The following is a 14,975-nucleotide window of genomic DNA, read 5'->3' as shown; positions in this document are numbered from 1 at the left end:
CTGCAAAGTGGAAAAAGGTTGTAGGCTCTTTTGTAAATCGAGTACCACACTGAGCCACAATGAGAAACGTTATCTGACTGAATGCTTGATAACTTTGACCATCAAACTCTAGGGAGATGAGTAACAAGACATTATATCTGACTAAGCTAATATGACTGAGGTTTGACCATCAAAGTTTGATTGAATGAAATGAAAACTGAAGTGAAATTTTACTGATTTACTTTTTAACACAATGTGTTATTGTATAGAAGCTTACCTAGAGCAGTTCAAAATGAAACATAGATGCTGCATGAAAAGAAAACAATGCTGCAAAAAAGGAACAATTCCATTTAAATACCTAGTGGTGATTCTTTGCATTTCTGGGACTCTATGTGCCTAACCAAGTGAGCAGTACAAGGGCTAAACACGGCGACTAAACCACAGGTCACTCACTATTGTGCTTTGCGTACTTCCTAAAGGGGAGGAGATATGTCATGGGATTTGGGAACCAGATCCAACCAAAGCACAAGATCTGAGAAAAAAATTCTCAACTATTTTCTCAAATCAAGAGTTGCTGTTGGATTGCTTTGACTTTGTGTTGTCCAAATAAAATGTTGGACACGGAATTAAACGACCATTTGGAGGGTGATTTGCGTACACTGCTGTCTTTTCTCATTTGGCAGAGCAGGATAATGCTTCAATTAAAGTGCATGATGGGTCCTAGTAGCCATTGAGCCATGAGGATAGCCATTCATTTCTCAATAGGAGTAACAATAAAAACACTAAAAGTTCAGAGTTTTTATCCTTTCAGATTTATTGAACCTTTTTAATCACAGCTTTTAGTTGTTCATTTGTTTGCAAGTCCTCAAAGCTGGTGGCGCTTGGCGCTTAGCTATACTGAAAAAACATTCCTCATATTTGGAATCCGACCTTTAGCAAACAACCAATAGGACATCCAGACTTCAAACAGTGAGAAAAAGAGAGGAAGGGAATAGAGAGAGAGAGAGAGGGGCTGCTCTGATTCTGTTGTGCAGCCAGGCCGACCGGGTCTTCTTCCCCGTCATCAGATTCTGTGGTGCAGCCAGGCCGACCGGGTCTTCCGATTCTGTTGTGCGGCCAGGCCGACCGGGTCTTCTTCCCCCTGTCATTTGGCCTCTGCCGGTCATGCTCAGTTGCTCCTGGGAAAGAGAGGAGGGTTTCTTTCTGCCACGTCCTTTCATTCCCGAATGCCTCTTCCCAGCCATTCCCCCTCTTTCAGCCGGTGCCACATTTTGCCACACTGAGCCCTAGTGCTCTTTCGCTTTCCCTCCCTCCCTCCCTCCCTCCCTCCCTCCCTCCCTCCCTCCCTCCCTCCCTCCCTCCCTCCCTCCCTCCCTCCCTCCCTCCCTCCTGTGAGACTAGCTTCTTTTTGATAACTGACCCCTCCTCGTGTTATTATTCGAACCCACTATTGTATAACATGTCCTTTTATATGAGGGCCACAAAGGGCCCATTTGATCACAGGGTTACGGTGTGTGATCGTGAGAAATGCAACTACATGGTGGTAACCTTTGTCTCGAGAACAAAATTGTGGGCTGACCTCATCTGCTTTTAATGCATAGCCCCAACTATTCAGGCCCAAGTCTCACTTGCTGAGCACATTGAATTGCAGTAGCCTGTCACAGATATTGCCCCTCAGTTATCTGGGTCTCCAGTTTTTTTGTCAACGTTAGAACCTTTGGGACCCCAAAGTGACCCAGCTAGAAAAATGGTTAGAAACGGCGCATTGACTCAAAATTCTTTTGTGATTTTAATATACACTCTACAATAAATATTTCCATCATTTAAAAGTATTTTACAAATCTTCCAATTAAAAATATATTCAAATATGTAGAAAACAGACTAACGAAAATGAACGAAAATGGCCTCCTAAATGCAAAATAATGTGTTTTACATGTATTCACTGTTAATTAGTTGATGCAACCACATGATGATCCAAAGATAGCTGCCATGTAATGTGTATTCATTATTTCTCTCTCATAACATCCTCTCTTTATAGCTGAGTAGGGTTATCACTAAGCCCAAGATGTCCTTTCATTCATTCAAATCTCATCGAGTGCTTGAGCACTAAAATCGTCCTCTGGTTATAAAAACTCTTTCCTACGAATAAACCTCGGTCTGACGTAGCAGATTAGATAGCCTACTCATTGTTTTAGACACAATCCAGTACAAAACATAACAGAAGGACTCCTTGCAAGGAGCAGAAATGTGGTAGTGGTATTTTTGTTTGGTGTATTCCCCTCCCTCCCTATGCTTCCTCTTCTTCTTCGTCTGTTCTTTCCTCAGTGGGCCCCTGAGCTGTGGTGATGGGTATGTTTAGTCCTCCGAGGGTGGAAGGGGACCACAGGGAGGGGGAGGACATCAAAGGGCTGGGTGTCACCCAGGAGGTGGCCCTTGGGCTGGCGTTTCATGAAGTGGGCCTCCCTCTGGTGTTGCTTGGTCCTGGAGGCCTTGCGGGGCCTTCCTTTACGTGTGAAGGCCATGTACCAGCCCTCATATTTAGCGTTCTGGAGAGCAGTGTAGTTGTTCTCCAGAACGATCTCTGTGAAGATGCAGTCTTTGCCGCGACCCTTCCGCTGTTAGAGAGAGAGAGGAGGGGGTGAGGGTGAGGGTGAGAGACGGAATGACGGAATGATTTAGGGGGTCAGTCTCTGAGGATGTTAAAATATTGTTTTGACAAGTAAATATCCTATCAATCCTTCATGTTTCTTTCCAAATCATGTCCAACTCCCTACAAGGGCTTTTCTGGTCATAACTCAAGTGAAGAACCTTACACAGGACAGACATGACTTTTCCCTGAAACGTTGTATTCATGGTCACAGTCAAAATGATGACATAACTTATTGAACTCAACCGACCTCCAGGGCTCACATGAAAAGAGATGTACATTTTAATGTGACTTCCCTAAATAAAGGATTAATAAATAAATCTAATATTTACCTTGCCAATCAATTTCCCCGTCTTGTTCATGCAGATGTAGTAGCCAGTCTTTGCCCCTTTGATCCGAATACGACTACCAAACGTGTCCGTCTCCACCACAAGTTTGGCTAGAAAAACATAAAACACATAATATTCTTAACTTTATTCAGCTCAGATAATGCACAATGGTTCTCAAGCTTATGAGGTTATTCTATTTTGTGAACACGATATGCATGCATTCGTAACTTTGAGCTAAAACCCTTGTGAAAAAGAATCCAATAGTGGTATCATTTGAGACTGAATTGAACTTGAAGACTGTGAGACTATGTAGTATTGACGTGATGACATCAGAAAGGGTGTTAAGTTATTGTAATGAAGGGTTCAGAGGACTACATTTAACCTCGATCTAATAACCAAAAGTGATGTATTATATTATAATGACTTTAGCAGAGTTGTACTACTCGTTATCATGGCATCAACCTTGCATGCAGCGGAAAGAAAATTATTGAATATGGCAAAACCTTCAAACATAAATTAAATTCGAAACATTGGCAAAAAACACTGAAGTCTTTTAGAATAGCAGCAAGTGGCTTTGACTTCGCACTGAGCCATTGTCATTGAACAGCTATAAAATGCCGCGCTACGCTCCACTTAGATGATGGTGGGGAAGGAGGAACAAGGGAGTGAGAGAACATAGCGGTCAGCGACACAGCCACAAAAGCACCGAGCAGTGGTCAAATTTGGGCCTGCTACAAGAGTGACACCCACTTAGGACATGCACGCTCGAGCCAAGGCGAGGTGTGTGTGTGTGTTTGAGGGAGATGAAGAAAGAAGAACAGAGAGAGAAAAGGGGATAAAATGAAGATGCTGACTTCACCGCTCTTTATAAACCGAGTCATACATTGAGTTGTAAAGCAATGAAAATTCCTCATTAAATGACACTCCAAAAAGCAGGCAGCAGGCATAGGGAGAAATAGATGGTTGTGGTGGAAAGATGGCTAGACAGACCAAAAAAAGACTTTGGTGACAGGAATTTGCTCCCTTTAAATTGAAGACAATCTTTTCCTTGTGGGGAGAAAAAATTCCCAACCTCTCATAGATTTCATCAAAACAGCTGTCTATATTGTACACTTTGTCCATAGGCTATACTCTAAGAAAAACTTGTTCTAAAAGGGTTCTTTATCTGTCCCCATAGGATAACCCCTTTTGGTTCCAGGTAGAACCATTTTGGGTTCCATCTAGAAACCTCTGTAGAAAGGGTTCTACATGGAACCCGAAAGGATTCAATCTGCAACCAAAAAGGGTTCTTCAAAGTGTTCTCCTACGGGGACATCCGAATAACCTTTTATGGGTCTAGATAGCACTTTTTTTAAATAGTGAATGAATACGTCTAGACCACCACTGTTGAGAAATACAACTTTTTAACTTCATGTGGATGAAACCGTGCGATGAATTTGCACTGAGAAATGTTGTGCTAATTATTACACTTGGCAGAAATGCAGTTTACCCAAACCCTTCCAAAAACAATGCATTGTCTCTAAGGGCCATTCAGCACCACTCTGGATAAGTGAGTTAAAACAAATCTGTTTTATCAATGACATTTATCACATTTTTGTCATTCTCGTGGCAAATGTCAATCAGTTACTGATATTTTAAACCACTAAATCGCGTGTAAAAATGTCGTACTTTTTTTGGTATGTTTAAGCAGATATGATTGAATTTATGTTTTGTTCAAAGGATGGACTTGAGAGAGCTAGTGTATATTTATAACATTTAAATATTACGGTATTTGAATATTCATTGACATGTGTCCATCAAAAACCAATGGGGGACAGAATTAAACAAAAACACATTCGCCTCAAATAACTTTGGGTAAAAAATATGGCATCTCAAGGTTATGAAAATTGGAAGTCATATTTCTTTCTTTCAACCGCTTCTGAGAGGGTAAGCTACTCAGTAAATGTTAAGAAGGTAGAAAGTAAGACGAGATCTGATGTGTTTACCAGATATTCTGAGTGGGTTTCTCCCGAGAATCCCAGTCCAGAACAATACTATATAATCCATTTCGAATGCATTTTCTCCCTCCCGCCGCCTACTCAAACCTAGACTTCTCCATGCTAAATAGAACTGTTTGCTTTTTAAATGGTAACATTTTCATAATATACCTAATTTTCTTCTCCAATAGGTCTACATGACTTTTAAATTGACGTGTCCATAAGTAGATTTAAGTAATTACAAAATCTGGAATAGGCCTAGGCCTGTTAAATCCTACAATTATTACGAAGATGCCTAGGCCTACTTGAAGGCTCCCATTTCATGCTGGGGGTGATTTATTCGTTTCTTACCGTGCACAGCTCCGTCGTCGCCCATGGCATTCACTTTCTTATTGCCCAGAACCTGGACATGTTTGCCGCTGGTCCGGCTGTAGAGCTGGTAGGTCCGAATCAACCGGCGGCTCATCCGGTCAGACAACCGGCACTGCTCGTTCACATGGTGCTTGAAATTAGGAGGTGGGGAGTGGGACTGCACTGTGTTCTATCAAACAAGAAAAACACATACAATAAAAAAAGCATGAATAAAAGCATTGAAGTATAAAATAAAAGCATCAATGAGAGAGCATAGCCGAACTGATATTTAATGCTAATTGATGTTCAGTCTAAATGAATGAGAAGCAGATCAAGTTATTTTCCAACCAAAACATATTTATATATTTCAAAGAACACCAATCATATGCTTTTCATATGGGCTTGGGCTATAGGCATTTCAAAGGGAATCGCGGGCACATGGCTTTTAGAAGAGAAAAAGTGCCCTTGCACGGTGAGTGTTTGGGGAGATGCACGCAGCGAGTCCGCTGTCCTCACTCGAGATGACATGCCTATGATAGGTTGTTTTACCACGAATGATCTTTCACCCCCATCTCCCTTAGCTATATCCCTTAACGATTATTTTTCAATTCAGCCATACGCCATCCCCATATGTTTTAACAATTACCTTTTAGGCTCGCGTTTACGTCTTTTCAAGATGTTTGACTTGTTGCCAACTTCTTAGGGCTCATAATAAAATGTTTTCATTGTTATTACACATTTACTGCAGATATGCAAACGAATTGGATTAATATCAATAAGGATAAAAACGCTTGTAAATGGGTATAATTAGTTGCATTGATGGACTGAAATCTTTTTAAGGGGCTATGAAATGTTATTGTATGCCCATTGCGCTGCAAACTTCATAAAAATGCATGCAAGTTGGTACCTGTGTGTAAAAACACAGCGCTAAGAACTGAAGTAACCTGAAACATAAAAAAGAAAAAAAGAATAATGTTTATGTTTCATATACATTTCCAAATATGTCAAGTAACTGTGTAGGTCTATATAGCCAATTCCTTAAATCTTAACAGTTCAGTAGTATAATAACTCACAGGTAGCCTAATCTCGATGTTCTAAGCCTCATATTGAAATAAGTCAAATATTTCTTCATGAATTCCACTATTCCAATTCCACATGAGTTCTCTGGGAAATAACAGTTCTTCCCAGCGGGAATTTCAGCTTGGATTTTATCTCCCTTCTGTTACAACTTATAAATGGATAGCCCGACGATGGAGATCCAGAAACAACTGAAGGTTCGGTCCAATGTTCCAGGTAGGATTCACATTCACTCATTGACAGTATTCACAATAAAACGTTCCGGGACGATTTAAAGACGTTCAGGGGGCCATCCAGAATTACAAGTCCCAGGGATAGAGATCGCACTGTGATCAAGCGACCACCGTTATTCCACAAGTCGGTCAATTCCCTCTCGTGTCAATCATCCCTCCTCTGCAGAATTCAAGGTCTTCTTTGATGTTGCTTAGTAGAGATAATGTATATCCCGGTTGCTTTCGTGGAATTGTAATACATCCAAATGCACTGGTGGGATGGAATTATTACGCGCATGGAGATTAGCCTATTTGTATGCATATTTTACGCGCGACAGCGAGGAGATGCATCTCCATTCAATAAAAAAAAGGAATCTTGCATAGATATGAATAAAAAATGGTTGCAAAATGTATAGTTCTATTTTTTTTGTAGCCACTGGTGATGTTTGCTTCTCAAAGAAACGCTGTTACGTGGTCGGTATAGCGGGGCTCCAATGTCAACCTCCCACACGTGTGTTTCTTGTGGTCCCGTTTACTTCAGAATACAGCGGCTCCTGCCCTCATCATTTAAATACTTTCACTTGCGAGAAAGGCAATATCCTTGCAGAGAGCAGGCGGAGCCTTTGGTGGGAGATAGTAACAGGCTGAGGAGGACTGAAAGTGGCATGTATTGATTGACACCTGACCATGATGAGGTTTTTCACTGACTAGGCTTATTAGGCTACTTCCAGTGTTGGGATTGTTCCCGATTTCACAAGTTATCAAACATGAATGTTTCAGCTCAATTCTTAATAGTATAAAACATGAACAATCACGATAAAAACCTATTAATTGTTATTTGTCAACTAATCAATCAACTAATTCATTTCCAATAAACCATGAATAAAAGTTAAATACAAATATTAATTTCATGTAGATATTGGCCCTACTGCATCACACAACAGAATAGCAAAGAAAGCAAGCCTATGTTCCCTGGAATCTACTTAAGAAAATATACAGCAGCATTTACCTCTTCCCCTACTGCAGGTTAGTGGTTGTTTCTTACTGCAGGTTAGTGGTTGTTTCTTACTGCAGGTTAGTGGTTGTTTCTTACTGCAGGTTAGTGGTTGTTTCTTACTGGAGGTTAGGGGTTGTTTCTTACTGCAGGTTAGTGGTTGTTTCTTACTGGAGGTTAGTGGTTGTTTCATACTGCAGGTTAGTTGTTGTTTCAAAGTGGAGGTTAGTGGTTGTTTCATACTGGAGGTTAGTGGTTGTTTCATACTGCAGGTTAGTTGTTGTTTCAAAGTGGAGGTTAGTGGTTGTTTCATACTGGAGGATAGTGGTTGTTTCATACTGCAGGTTAGAGATTGTTTCATACTGCAGGTTAGTGGTTGTTTCATACTGGAGGATAGTGGTTGTTTCATACTGCAGGTTAGAGATTGTTTCATACTGCAGGTTAGTGGTTGTTTCATACTGCAGTTTAGTGGTTGTTTCATACTGCAGTTTAGTGGTTGTTTCATACTGAATGTTGGTGGTTGTTTCATACTGACTGTTGGTGGTTGTTTCATACGGCAGTTTATAGATTGTTTCATACTGGAGGTTAGTGGTTGTTTCATACTGAATGTTGGTGGTTGTTTCATACTGGAGGTTAGTGGTTGTTTCATACTGGAGGTTAGTGGTTGTTTCATACTGAATGTTGGTGGTTGTTTCATACTGGAGGTTAGTGGTTGTTTCATACTGCAGTTTATAGATTGTTTCATACTGGAGGTTAGTGGTTGTTTCATACTGAATGTTGGTGGTTGTTTCATACTGGAGGTTAGTGGTTGTTTCATACTGGAGGTTAGTGGTTGTTTCATACTGAATGTTGGTGGTTGTTTCATACTGGAGGTTAGTGGTTGTTTCATACTGCAGTTTATAGATTGTTTCATACTGGAGGTTAGTTGTTGTTTCAAAGTGGAGGTTAGTGGTTGTTTCATACTGGAGGATAGTGGTTGTTTCATACTGCAGGTTAGAGATTGTTTCATACTGCAGGTTAGTTGTTGTTTCAAAGTGGAGATTAGTGGTTGTTTCATACTAGAGGATAGTGGTTGTTTCATACTGCAGGATAGTGGTTGTTTCATACTGCAGGTTTGAGGTTGTTTCATACTTCAGTTTGGTGGTTGTTTCATACTGCAGTTTAGTGGTTGTTTCATACTGGAGGTTAGTGGTTGTTTCATACGGCAGTTTATAGATTGTTTCATACTGGAGGTTAGTGGTTGTTTCATACTGAATGTTGGTGGTTGTTTCATACTGGAGGTTAGTGGTTGTTTCATACTGGAGGTTAGTGGTTGTTTCATACTGAATGTTGGTGGTTGTTTCATACTGGAGGTTAGTGGTTGTTTCATACTGCAGTTTATAGATTGTTTCATACTGGAGGTTAGTTGTTGTTTCATACTGCAGGTTAGTGGTTGTTTCATACTGCAGGTTAGTTGTTGTTTCAAAGTGGAGGTTAGTGGTTGTTTCATACTGGAGGATAGTGGTTGTTTCATACTGCAGGATAGTGGTTGTTTCATACTGCAGGTTTGAGGTTGTTTCATACTTCAGTTTGGTGGTTGTTTCATACTGCAGTTTAGTGGTTGTTTCATACTGGAGGTTAGTGGTTGTTTCATACTGAATGTTGGTGGTTGTTTCATACTGGAGGTTAGTGGTTGTTTCATACTGGAGGTTAGTGGTTGTTTCATACTGAATGTTGGTGGTTGTTTCATACTGGAGGTTAGTGGTTGTTTCATACTGCAGTTTATAGATTGTTTCATACTGGAGGTTAGTTGTTGTTTCAAAGTGGACGTTAGTGGTTGTTTCATACTGGAGGATAGTGGTTGTTTCATACTGCAGGTTAGAGATTGTTTCATACTGCAGGTTAGTGGTTGTTTCATACTGCAGGTTAGTTGTTGTTTCAAAGTGGAGGTTAGTGGTTGTTTCATACTGGAGGATAGTGGTTGTTTCATACTGCAGGATAGTGGTTGTTTCATACTGCAGGTTTGAGGTTGTTTCATACTTCAGTTTGGTGGTTGTTTCATACTGCAGTTTAGTGGTTGTTTCATACTGGAGGTTAGTGGTTGTTTCATACTGAATGTTGGTGGTTGTTTCATACTGGAGGTTAGTGGTTGTTTCATACTGCAGTTTATAGATTGTTTCATACTGGAGGTTAGTGGTTGTTTCATACTGGAGGTTAGTGGTTGGTTCATACAGCAGTTTAGAGATTGTTTGCTAAAGGAGGTTAGTGGTTGTTTCATACTAGAGCTTAGTTGTTGTTTCATACTGCAGTTTAGAGATTGTTTGCTAAAGGAGGTTAGTGGTTGTTTCATACTAGAGGTTAGTGGTTGTTTCATACTGCAGTTTAGTGGTTGTTTCATACTGGAGGTTAGTGGTTGTTTCATACTGGAGGTTTGAGGTTGTTTCACACTGGAGGTTAGTGGTTGTTTCATACTGGAGGTTAGTGGTTGTTTCATACAGCAGGTTAGTGGTTGTTTCATACTGCAGTTTAGTGGTTGTTTCATACTGGAGGTTAGGGGTTGTTTCATACTGAATGTTGGTGGTTCTTTCATTCTTGAGGTTAGTGGTTGTTTCATACTGCAGGTTAGAAGTTGTTTCATACTGCAGGTTAGTGGTTGTTTCAAACTGGAGGTTAGTGGTTGTTTCATACTGAATGTTGGTGGTTGTTTCATACTTGAGGTTAGTGGTTGTATCATACTGGAGGTTAGATTTTGTTTCATACTGCAGGTTATAGGTTGTTTCTTACTGGAGGTTAGTGGTTGTTTCACACTGGAGGTTATTGGTTGTTTCTTACCTCACGTTAGTGGTTGTTTCATACTGGAGGTTAGTGGTTGTTTCATACTGCAGGTTAAGATTGTTTCATACTGGAGGTTAGTGGTTGTTTCATACTGAATGTTAGTGGTTGTTTCATACTGCAGGTTAGTGGTTGTTTCATACTGGAGGTTAGTAGTGTTTTCATGGCCCCATTGGACCAACCTTGATCTACTGTTTTTCATTTTAGATATATAATATATATAATATACACTACCGTTCAAAAGTTTGTGGTCACTTAGAAATGTCCTTGTTTTTGAAAGAAAAGCACATTTTTTAATCCAGTAAAATAACATCAAATTGTGTAGACATTGTTAGACATTGTAGACATTGTTAATGTTGTAAATGACTATTGTAGCTGGAAACGGCAGATTTTTTATGGAATATCTACATAGGCTTACAGAGTCCCATTATCAGCAACCATCACTCCTGTGTTCGAATGGCATTTTGTGTTAGGTAATCCAAGTTTATAATTTTAAAAGGCTAATTGATTAAATAGTACTCGCAAAACACCAGTCTCAACTTCAACAGTGAAGAGGCGACTCCGGGATGCTGGCCTTCTAGGCAGAGTTCCTCTGTCCAGTGTCTGTGTTCTTTTGCCCATCTTAATCTTTTCTTTTTTTGGCCAGTCTGAGATATGGCTTTTTCGTTGCAACTCCTTCTTTGCAAAGGCCAGCATCCCGGAGTCGACTCTTCACTGTTGACATTGAGACTGGTGTTTTGCGGGTACTATTTAATGAAGCTGCCAGCTGAGGACTTGTGAGGCGTCTGTTTCTCAAACTAGACACTCTAATGTACTTGTCCTCTTGCTCAGTTGTGCACCGGGGCCTCCCACTCCTCTTTCTATTCTGGTTAGAGCCAGTTTGCGCTGTTCTGTGAAGGGATTAGTACACAGCATTGTACGAGATCTTCAGTTTCTTGGAAATTTCTCGCATGGAATAGCCTTCATTTCTCAGAACAAGAATAGACTGACGAGTTTCAGAAGAAAGTTATTTGTTTCTGGCCGTTTTGAGCCTGTAATCAAACCCACAAATGCTGATGCTCCAGATACTCAACTAGTCTAAAGGCCAGTTTTATTGCTTCTTTAATCAGTACAACAGTTTTCAGCTGTGCTAACATAATTGTAAAATGTTTTTCTAATGATCAATTAGCCTTTTAAAATGCTAAACTTTGATTAGCTAACACAGCGTGCCATTGGAACACAGGAGTGATGGTTGCTGATAATTGGCCTCTGTATGTAGATATTCCATTAAAAATCAACCGTTTCCAGCTACAATAGTCATTTACAACATTAACAATGTCTACACTGTACTGTACATTTCATGTTATTTTAATGGACAAAGAAAATGTGCTTTTCTTTCAAAAACAAGGACATTTCTAAGTGACCCCAAACGTTTGAACGGTAGTGTATACTGTATGGTAAGAACATAACACCAATGTGGTTAATAACAAAGTAATTGTGTTTTGGGAAACCCCAGAAAACCAAGTACACCCCATAAGAACTATAACACCTCAGGTCACTTAAGAGCATCTCAATGATCTAGACAGACCCATTTAACCTCTTTCAATATGGCTGGCATCATAACATGCTAATTGCCATACCAATAAAACATGTTCTACTGTAATTTCCACAATGTCAGAAAAGGACCAATCATAAGTCCTTTACTTGCTACTTTTAGACCTGCTTTCTCCTTAGACCTGTGAATAATGTGGGACTTTTTGTACGCTCAACAGCTCAACAAGCTCAACAGCTGTTCAAGTGTCAAAAGTATAATTATCTGAATTTCAGTCAAATTGTTTGCAGTAAATCAGTCATTCTGGCCAATGTTAGGGATTTAGAGGGTGAAAATGTACCTGCCTTATAAGTTCCAGAGGGATACTCCAACAAGAGAGTTTGCACCTGGAACGCTTCAGCCACTTTGTTCCTGGGCTGTGTTTTCCAACTCAGTGCCTGCCTCCCAAACGCACCCTATTCCCTATATAGTCCAATACTTTCAACCAGGGACCATAGGGCACTCGTCAAAAGTAGTGCACTACATAGGGAACAGGGTGCCATTTGGGACAAAGCCTATGAAACACTGATGGTGTTACTGTAACGGCTGTCTGTGGAAGTAGACCAAGGTGCAGCAGAGGATGTGTTCATCATTAGAATTTAATAGAACAATGTGAACACTATACAAAAACAAGAAAAGAGAAAACCGACAGCCAACAGTCCTGTCAGGTGCAAACACTAACAGGAACAATTACCCACAAAACCCCAACGGAAAAACATGCACTTATGTGTGACTCCCAATCAACAACAACGAACTTCAGCTGTGCCTGATTTGGGAGCCACACACGGCCCAAAACAAAGAAATACAAACACATAGAAACAGAACATAGAACGCCCACCCAATGTAACACCCTGGCCTAACCAAAATAAAGAACAAAAAACCCCTCTCTATGGCCAGGGCGTTACAGTACCCCCCCAAGGTGCCGACTCCGGCCGCAAAACCTGACACTGAAGGGGAGGGTCTGGGTGGGCCCTCTTACGGCGGCGGCTCAGGTGCGGGACGTAGCCTCTGCCCCACCCTTGGCGTCGCCCTCTTAGGTGGCGCACCTGGCCGCGCCGAAGGTCTGGCGGGCGACCCTTGTTGCGCCCGGCTGGCGGACGGCGCTTGTTGCGCCCGGCTGGCGGGCGGCGCTTGCTGCGGCGATGGCTGTGCCCGGCTGGCGGGCGGCGATGGCTGCGCCCGGCTGGCGGATGACCCTGGCGCGCCCGGCTGGCGGGCGGCGATGGCTGATCCGGGCAGACGGGCCACTCCGGCTGATCCGGGCAGATGGGCCACTCCGGCAGCTCCGAAGGACAGACGGGCCACTCCGGCAGCTCCGGAGGACAGGTGGGCCACTCCGGCAGCTCCGGAGGACAGGCGGGCCACTCCGGCAGATCCGGCGGACGGCGGGCCACTCCGGCAGATCCGGCACGGCGGGCCACTCCGGCAGATCCGGCACGGCGGGCCACTCCGGCAGATCCGGCACGGCGGGCCACTCCGGCAGATCCGGCACGGCGGGCCACTCTGGCAGATCCGGCACGGTGGGCCACTCGGGCAGATCCGGCTCAGGATTCACCAGGCTGGGGAGACATGAAGGAGGCCTGGCTCTGGGCGCAGGCCCTGGACTCACCAGGCTGGGGAGACCCGCTGGAGGCCTGGTCTGATGAGGCGGCACAGGAGAGACCAGGGTGGAGGGATCCACCGGAGGTGGGGAGGGGCGGTGGGTGGGGCCTGGGGTGGAGGAGGGGCACGGGGAGGCTGGGGTGGAGGCGGCAGGGAGGGGGGGTGAGGAGGGGAGCCCACTGGAGGACTTGTCCGTGGAGGAGGCAAGGGCTTGACCAGGATGGGAAATGGGAAGACATGCAGGAGGCCTGGTTCTGGGCGTAGGCACAGGACGTGCAGGGCTGGGAAGACATGCAGGAGGCCTGTTTCTGGGCGCAGGCACAGTCTTCACCAGACAAACAGCACGCACCTCAGAACGAGTATGGAGAGCTGCCTCAGGTGACATCATTTCCACGACGCTCCGTAGGGCGAATGCCGTGCCTTATGCACCAAACTTGCAGCTCTCTCATCTCTCTCTCCTTTAATTTCCCCATTAACTCCTTCACAGTCTCTGCCTCGTACCCCTCGCTCACCTCCAATGTCAACCCGACTGGCTCTGGTTCCGACCTCGGCTCCGCCGACTGTCCCGTGTGCCCCCCCCAAAAAAATTATTGGGGCTGCCTCTCGTGCTCGTTGCGCTCTCTCTCCTCATAATATTGCCTCTCCACTCTCGCCGCTTCAATCTCCCACTGCGGGAGGCGATACTCCCCAGCCTGAGTCCATGGTCCCTCTCCGTCCAGTATCTGTTCCCATGTCCACGAGTCCATCAAGCTGTTCTCCTGTTGCTCCTTCCTCCTCCGCTGCTTGGTCCTGGTTTGGTGGGTAATTCTGTAACGGCTGTCTGTGGAAGTAGACCAAGGTGCAGCAGAGGATGTGTTCATCATTAGAATTTAATAGAACAACGTGAACACTATACAAAAACAAGAAAAGAGAAAACCGACAGCCAACAGTCCTGTCAGGTGCAAACACTAACAGAAACAATTACCCACAAAACCCCAACGGAAAAATATGCACTTATGTGTGACTCCCAATCAACAACAACGAACTTCAGCTGTGCCTGATTTGGGAGCCACACACGGCCCAAAACAAAGAAATACAAACACATAGAAACAGAACATAGAACGCCCACCCAATGTAACACCCTGGCCTAACCAAAATAAAGAACAAAAAACCCCTCTCTATGGCCAGGGCGTTACAGTTACGTTCGTCGATGGAAGGATCGGGCCAAGGTGCAGCGCGGTAGGCTTACATCTTACTTTTATTGATGACACCGAAAAAACGACAAATACAAAAAAAACGAAATGCAACAGTTCTGTAGGGCTGGAAAGCAACAGTACAAAAACAAGATCCCACAAACTAAAGGTGGAAAAAGGCTGCCTAAGTATGATCCCCAATCAGAGACAACGATAGACAGCTGCCTCTGATTGAGAACCATACCCGGCCAACAA

At 43.1% G+C, this 14,975-nt stretch overlaps 1 protein-coding gene across 1 annotated transcript; it reads right to left on the bottom strand.

The window, feature by feature from the left end:
* Positions 1-2,300: 2,300 nt before the first annotated feature.
* Positions 2,301-7,099, bottom strand: LOC106588752 (fibroblast growth factor 8b). The gene is made up of 5 exons (XM_014178096.3): positions 6,356-7,099; positions 6,190-6,226; positions 5,283-5,472; positions 2,959-3,065; positions 2,301-2,594 (listed from the first exon to the last, which is right to left on the bottom strand). Exons 1-5 carry the CDS (start codon positions 6,412-6,414, stop codon positions 2,301-2,303), a joined length of 687 nt encoding a protein of 228 aa, XP_014033571.1. The 5' UTR covers positions 6,415-7,099.
* Positions 7,100-14,975: the final 7,876 nt, after the last annotated feature.

Source organism: Salmo salar, chromosome 02 (assembly GCF_965601325.2).
Source record: "Salmo salar chromosome 02, fSalSal1, whole genome shotgun sequence".
NCBI classification, from domain to species: Eukaryota; Metazoa; Chordata; class Actinopteri; order Salmoniformes; family Salmonidae; genus Salmo; species Salmo salar.
This window is presented reverse-complemented; position numbering and strand designations above follow the sequence as displayed.

Coding starts and splice junctions, on each gene's coding strand:
- LOC106588752 (XM_014178096.3), bottom strand. CDS start 6,414: ATGAAGAAATATTTGACTTATTTCAATATGAGGCTTAGAACATCGAGA. Junction 6,227..6,355: donor ACATCGAGATTAGGCTACCT/GTGAGTTATTAT, acceptor TTTATGTTTCAG/GTTACTTCAGTTCTTAGCGC. Junction 5,473..6,189: donor CGCTGTGTTTTTACACACAG/GTACCAACTTGC, acceptor CTTGTTTGATAG/AACACAGTGCAGTCCCACTC.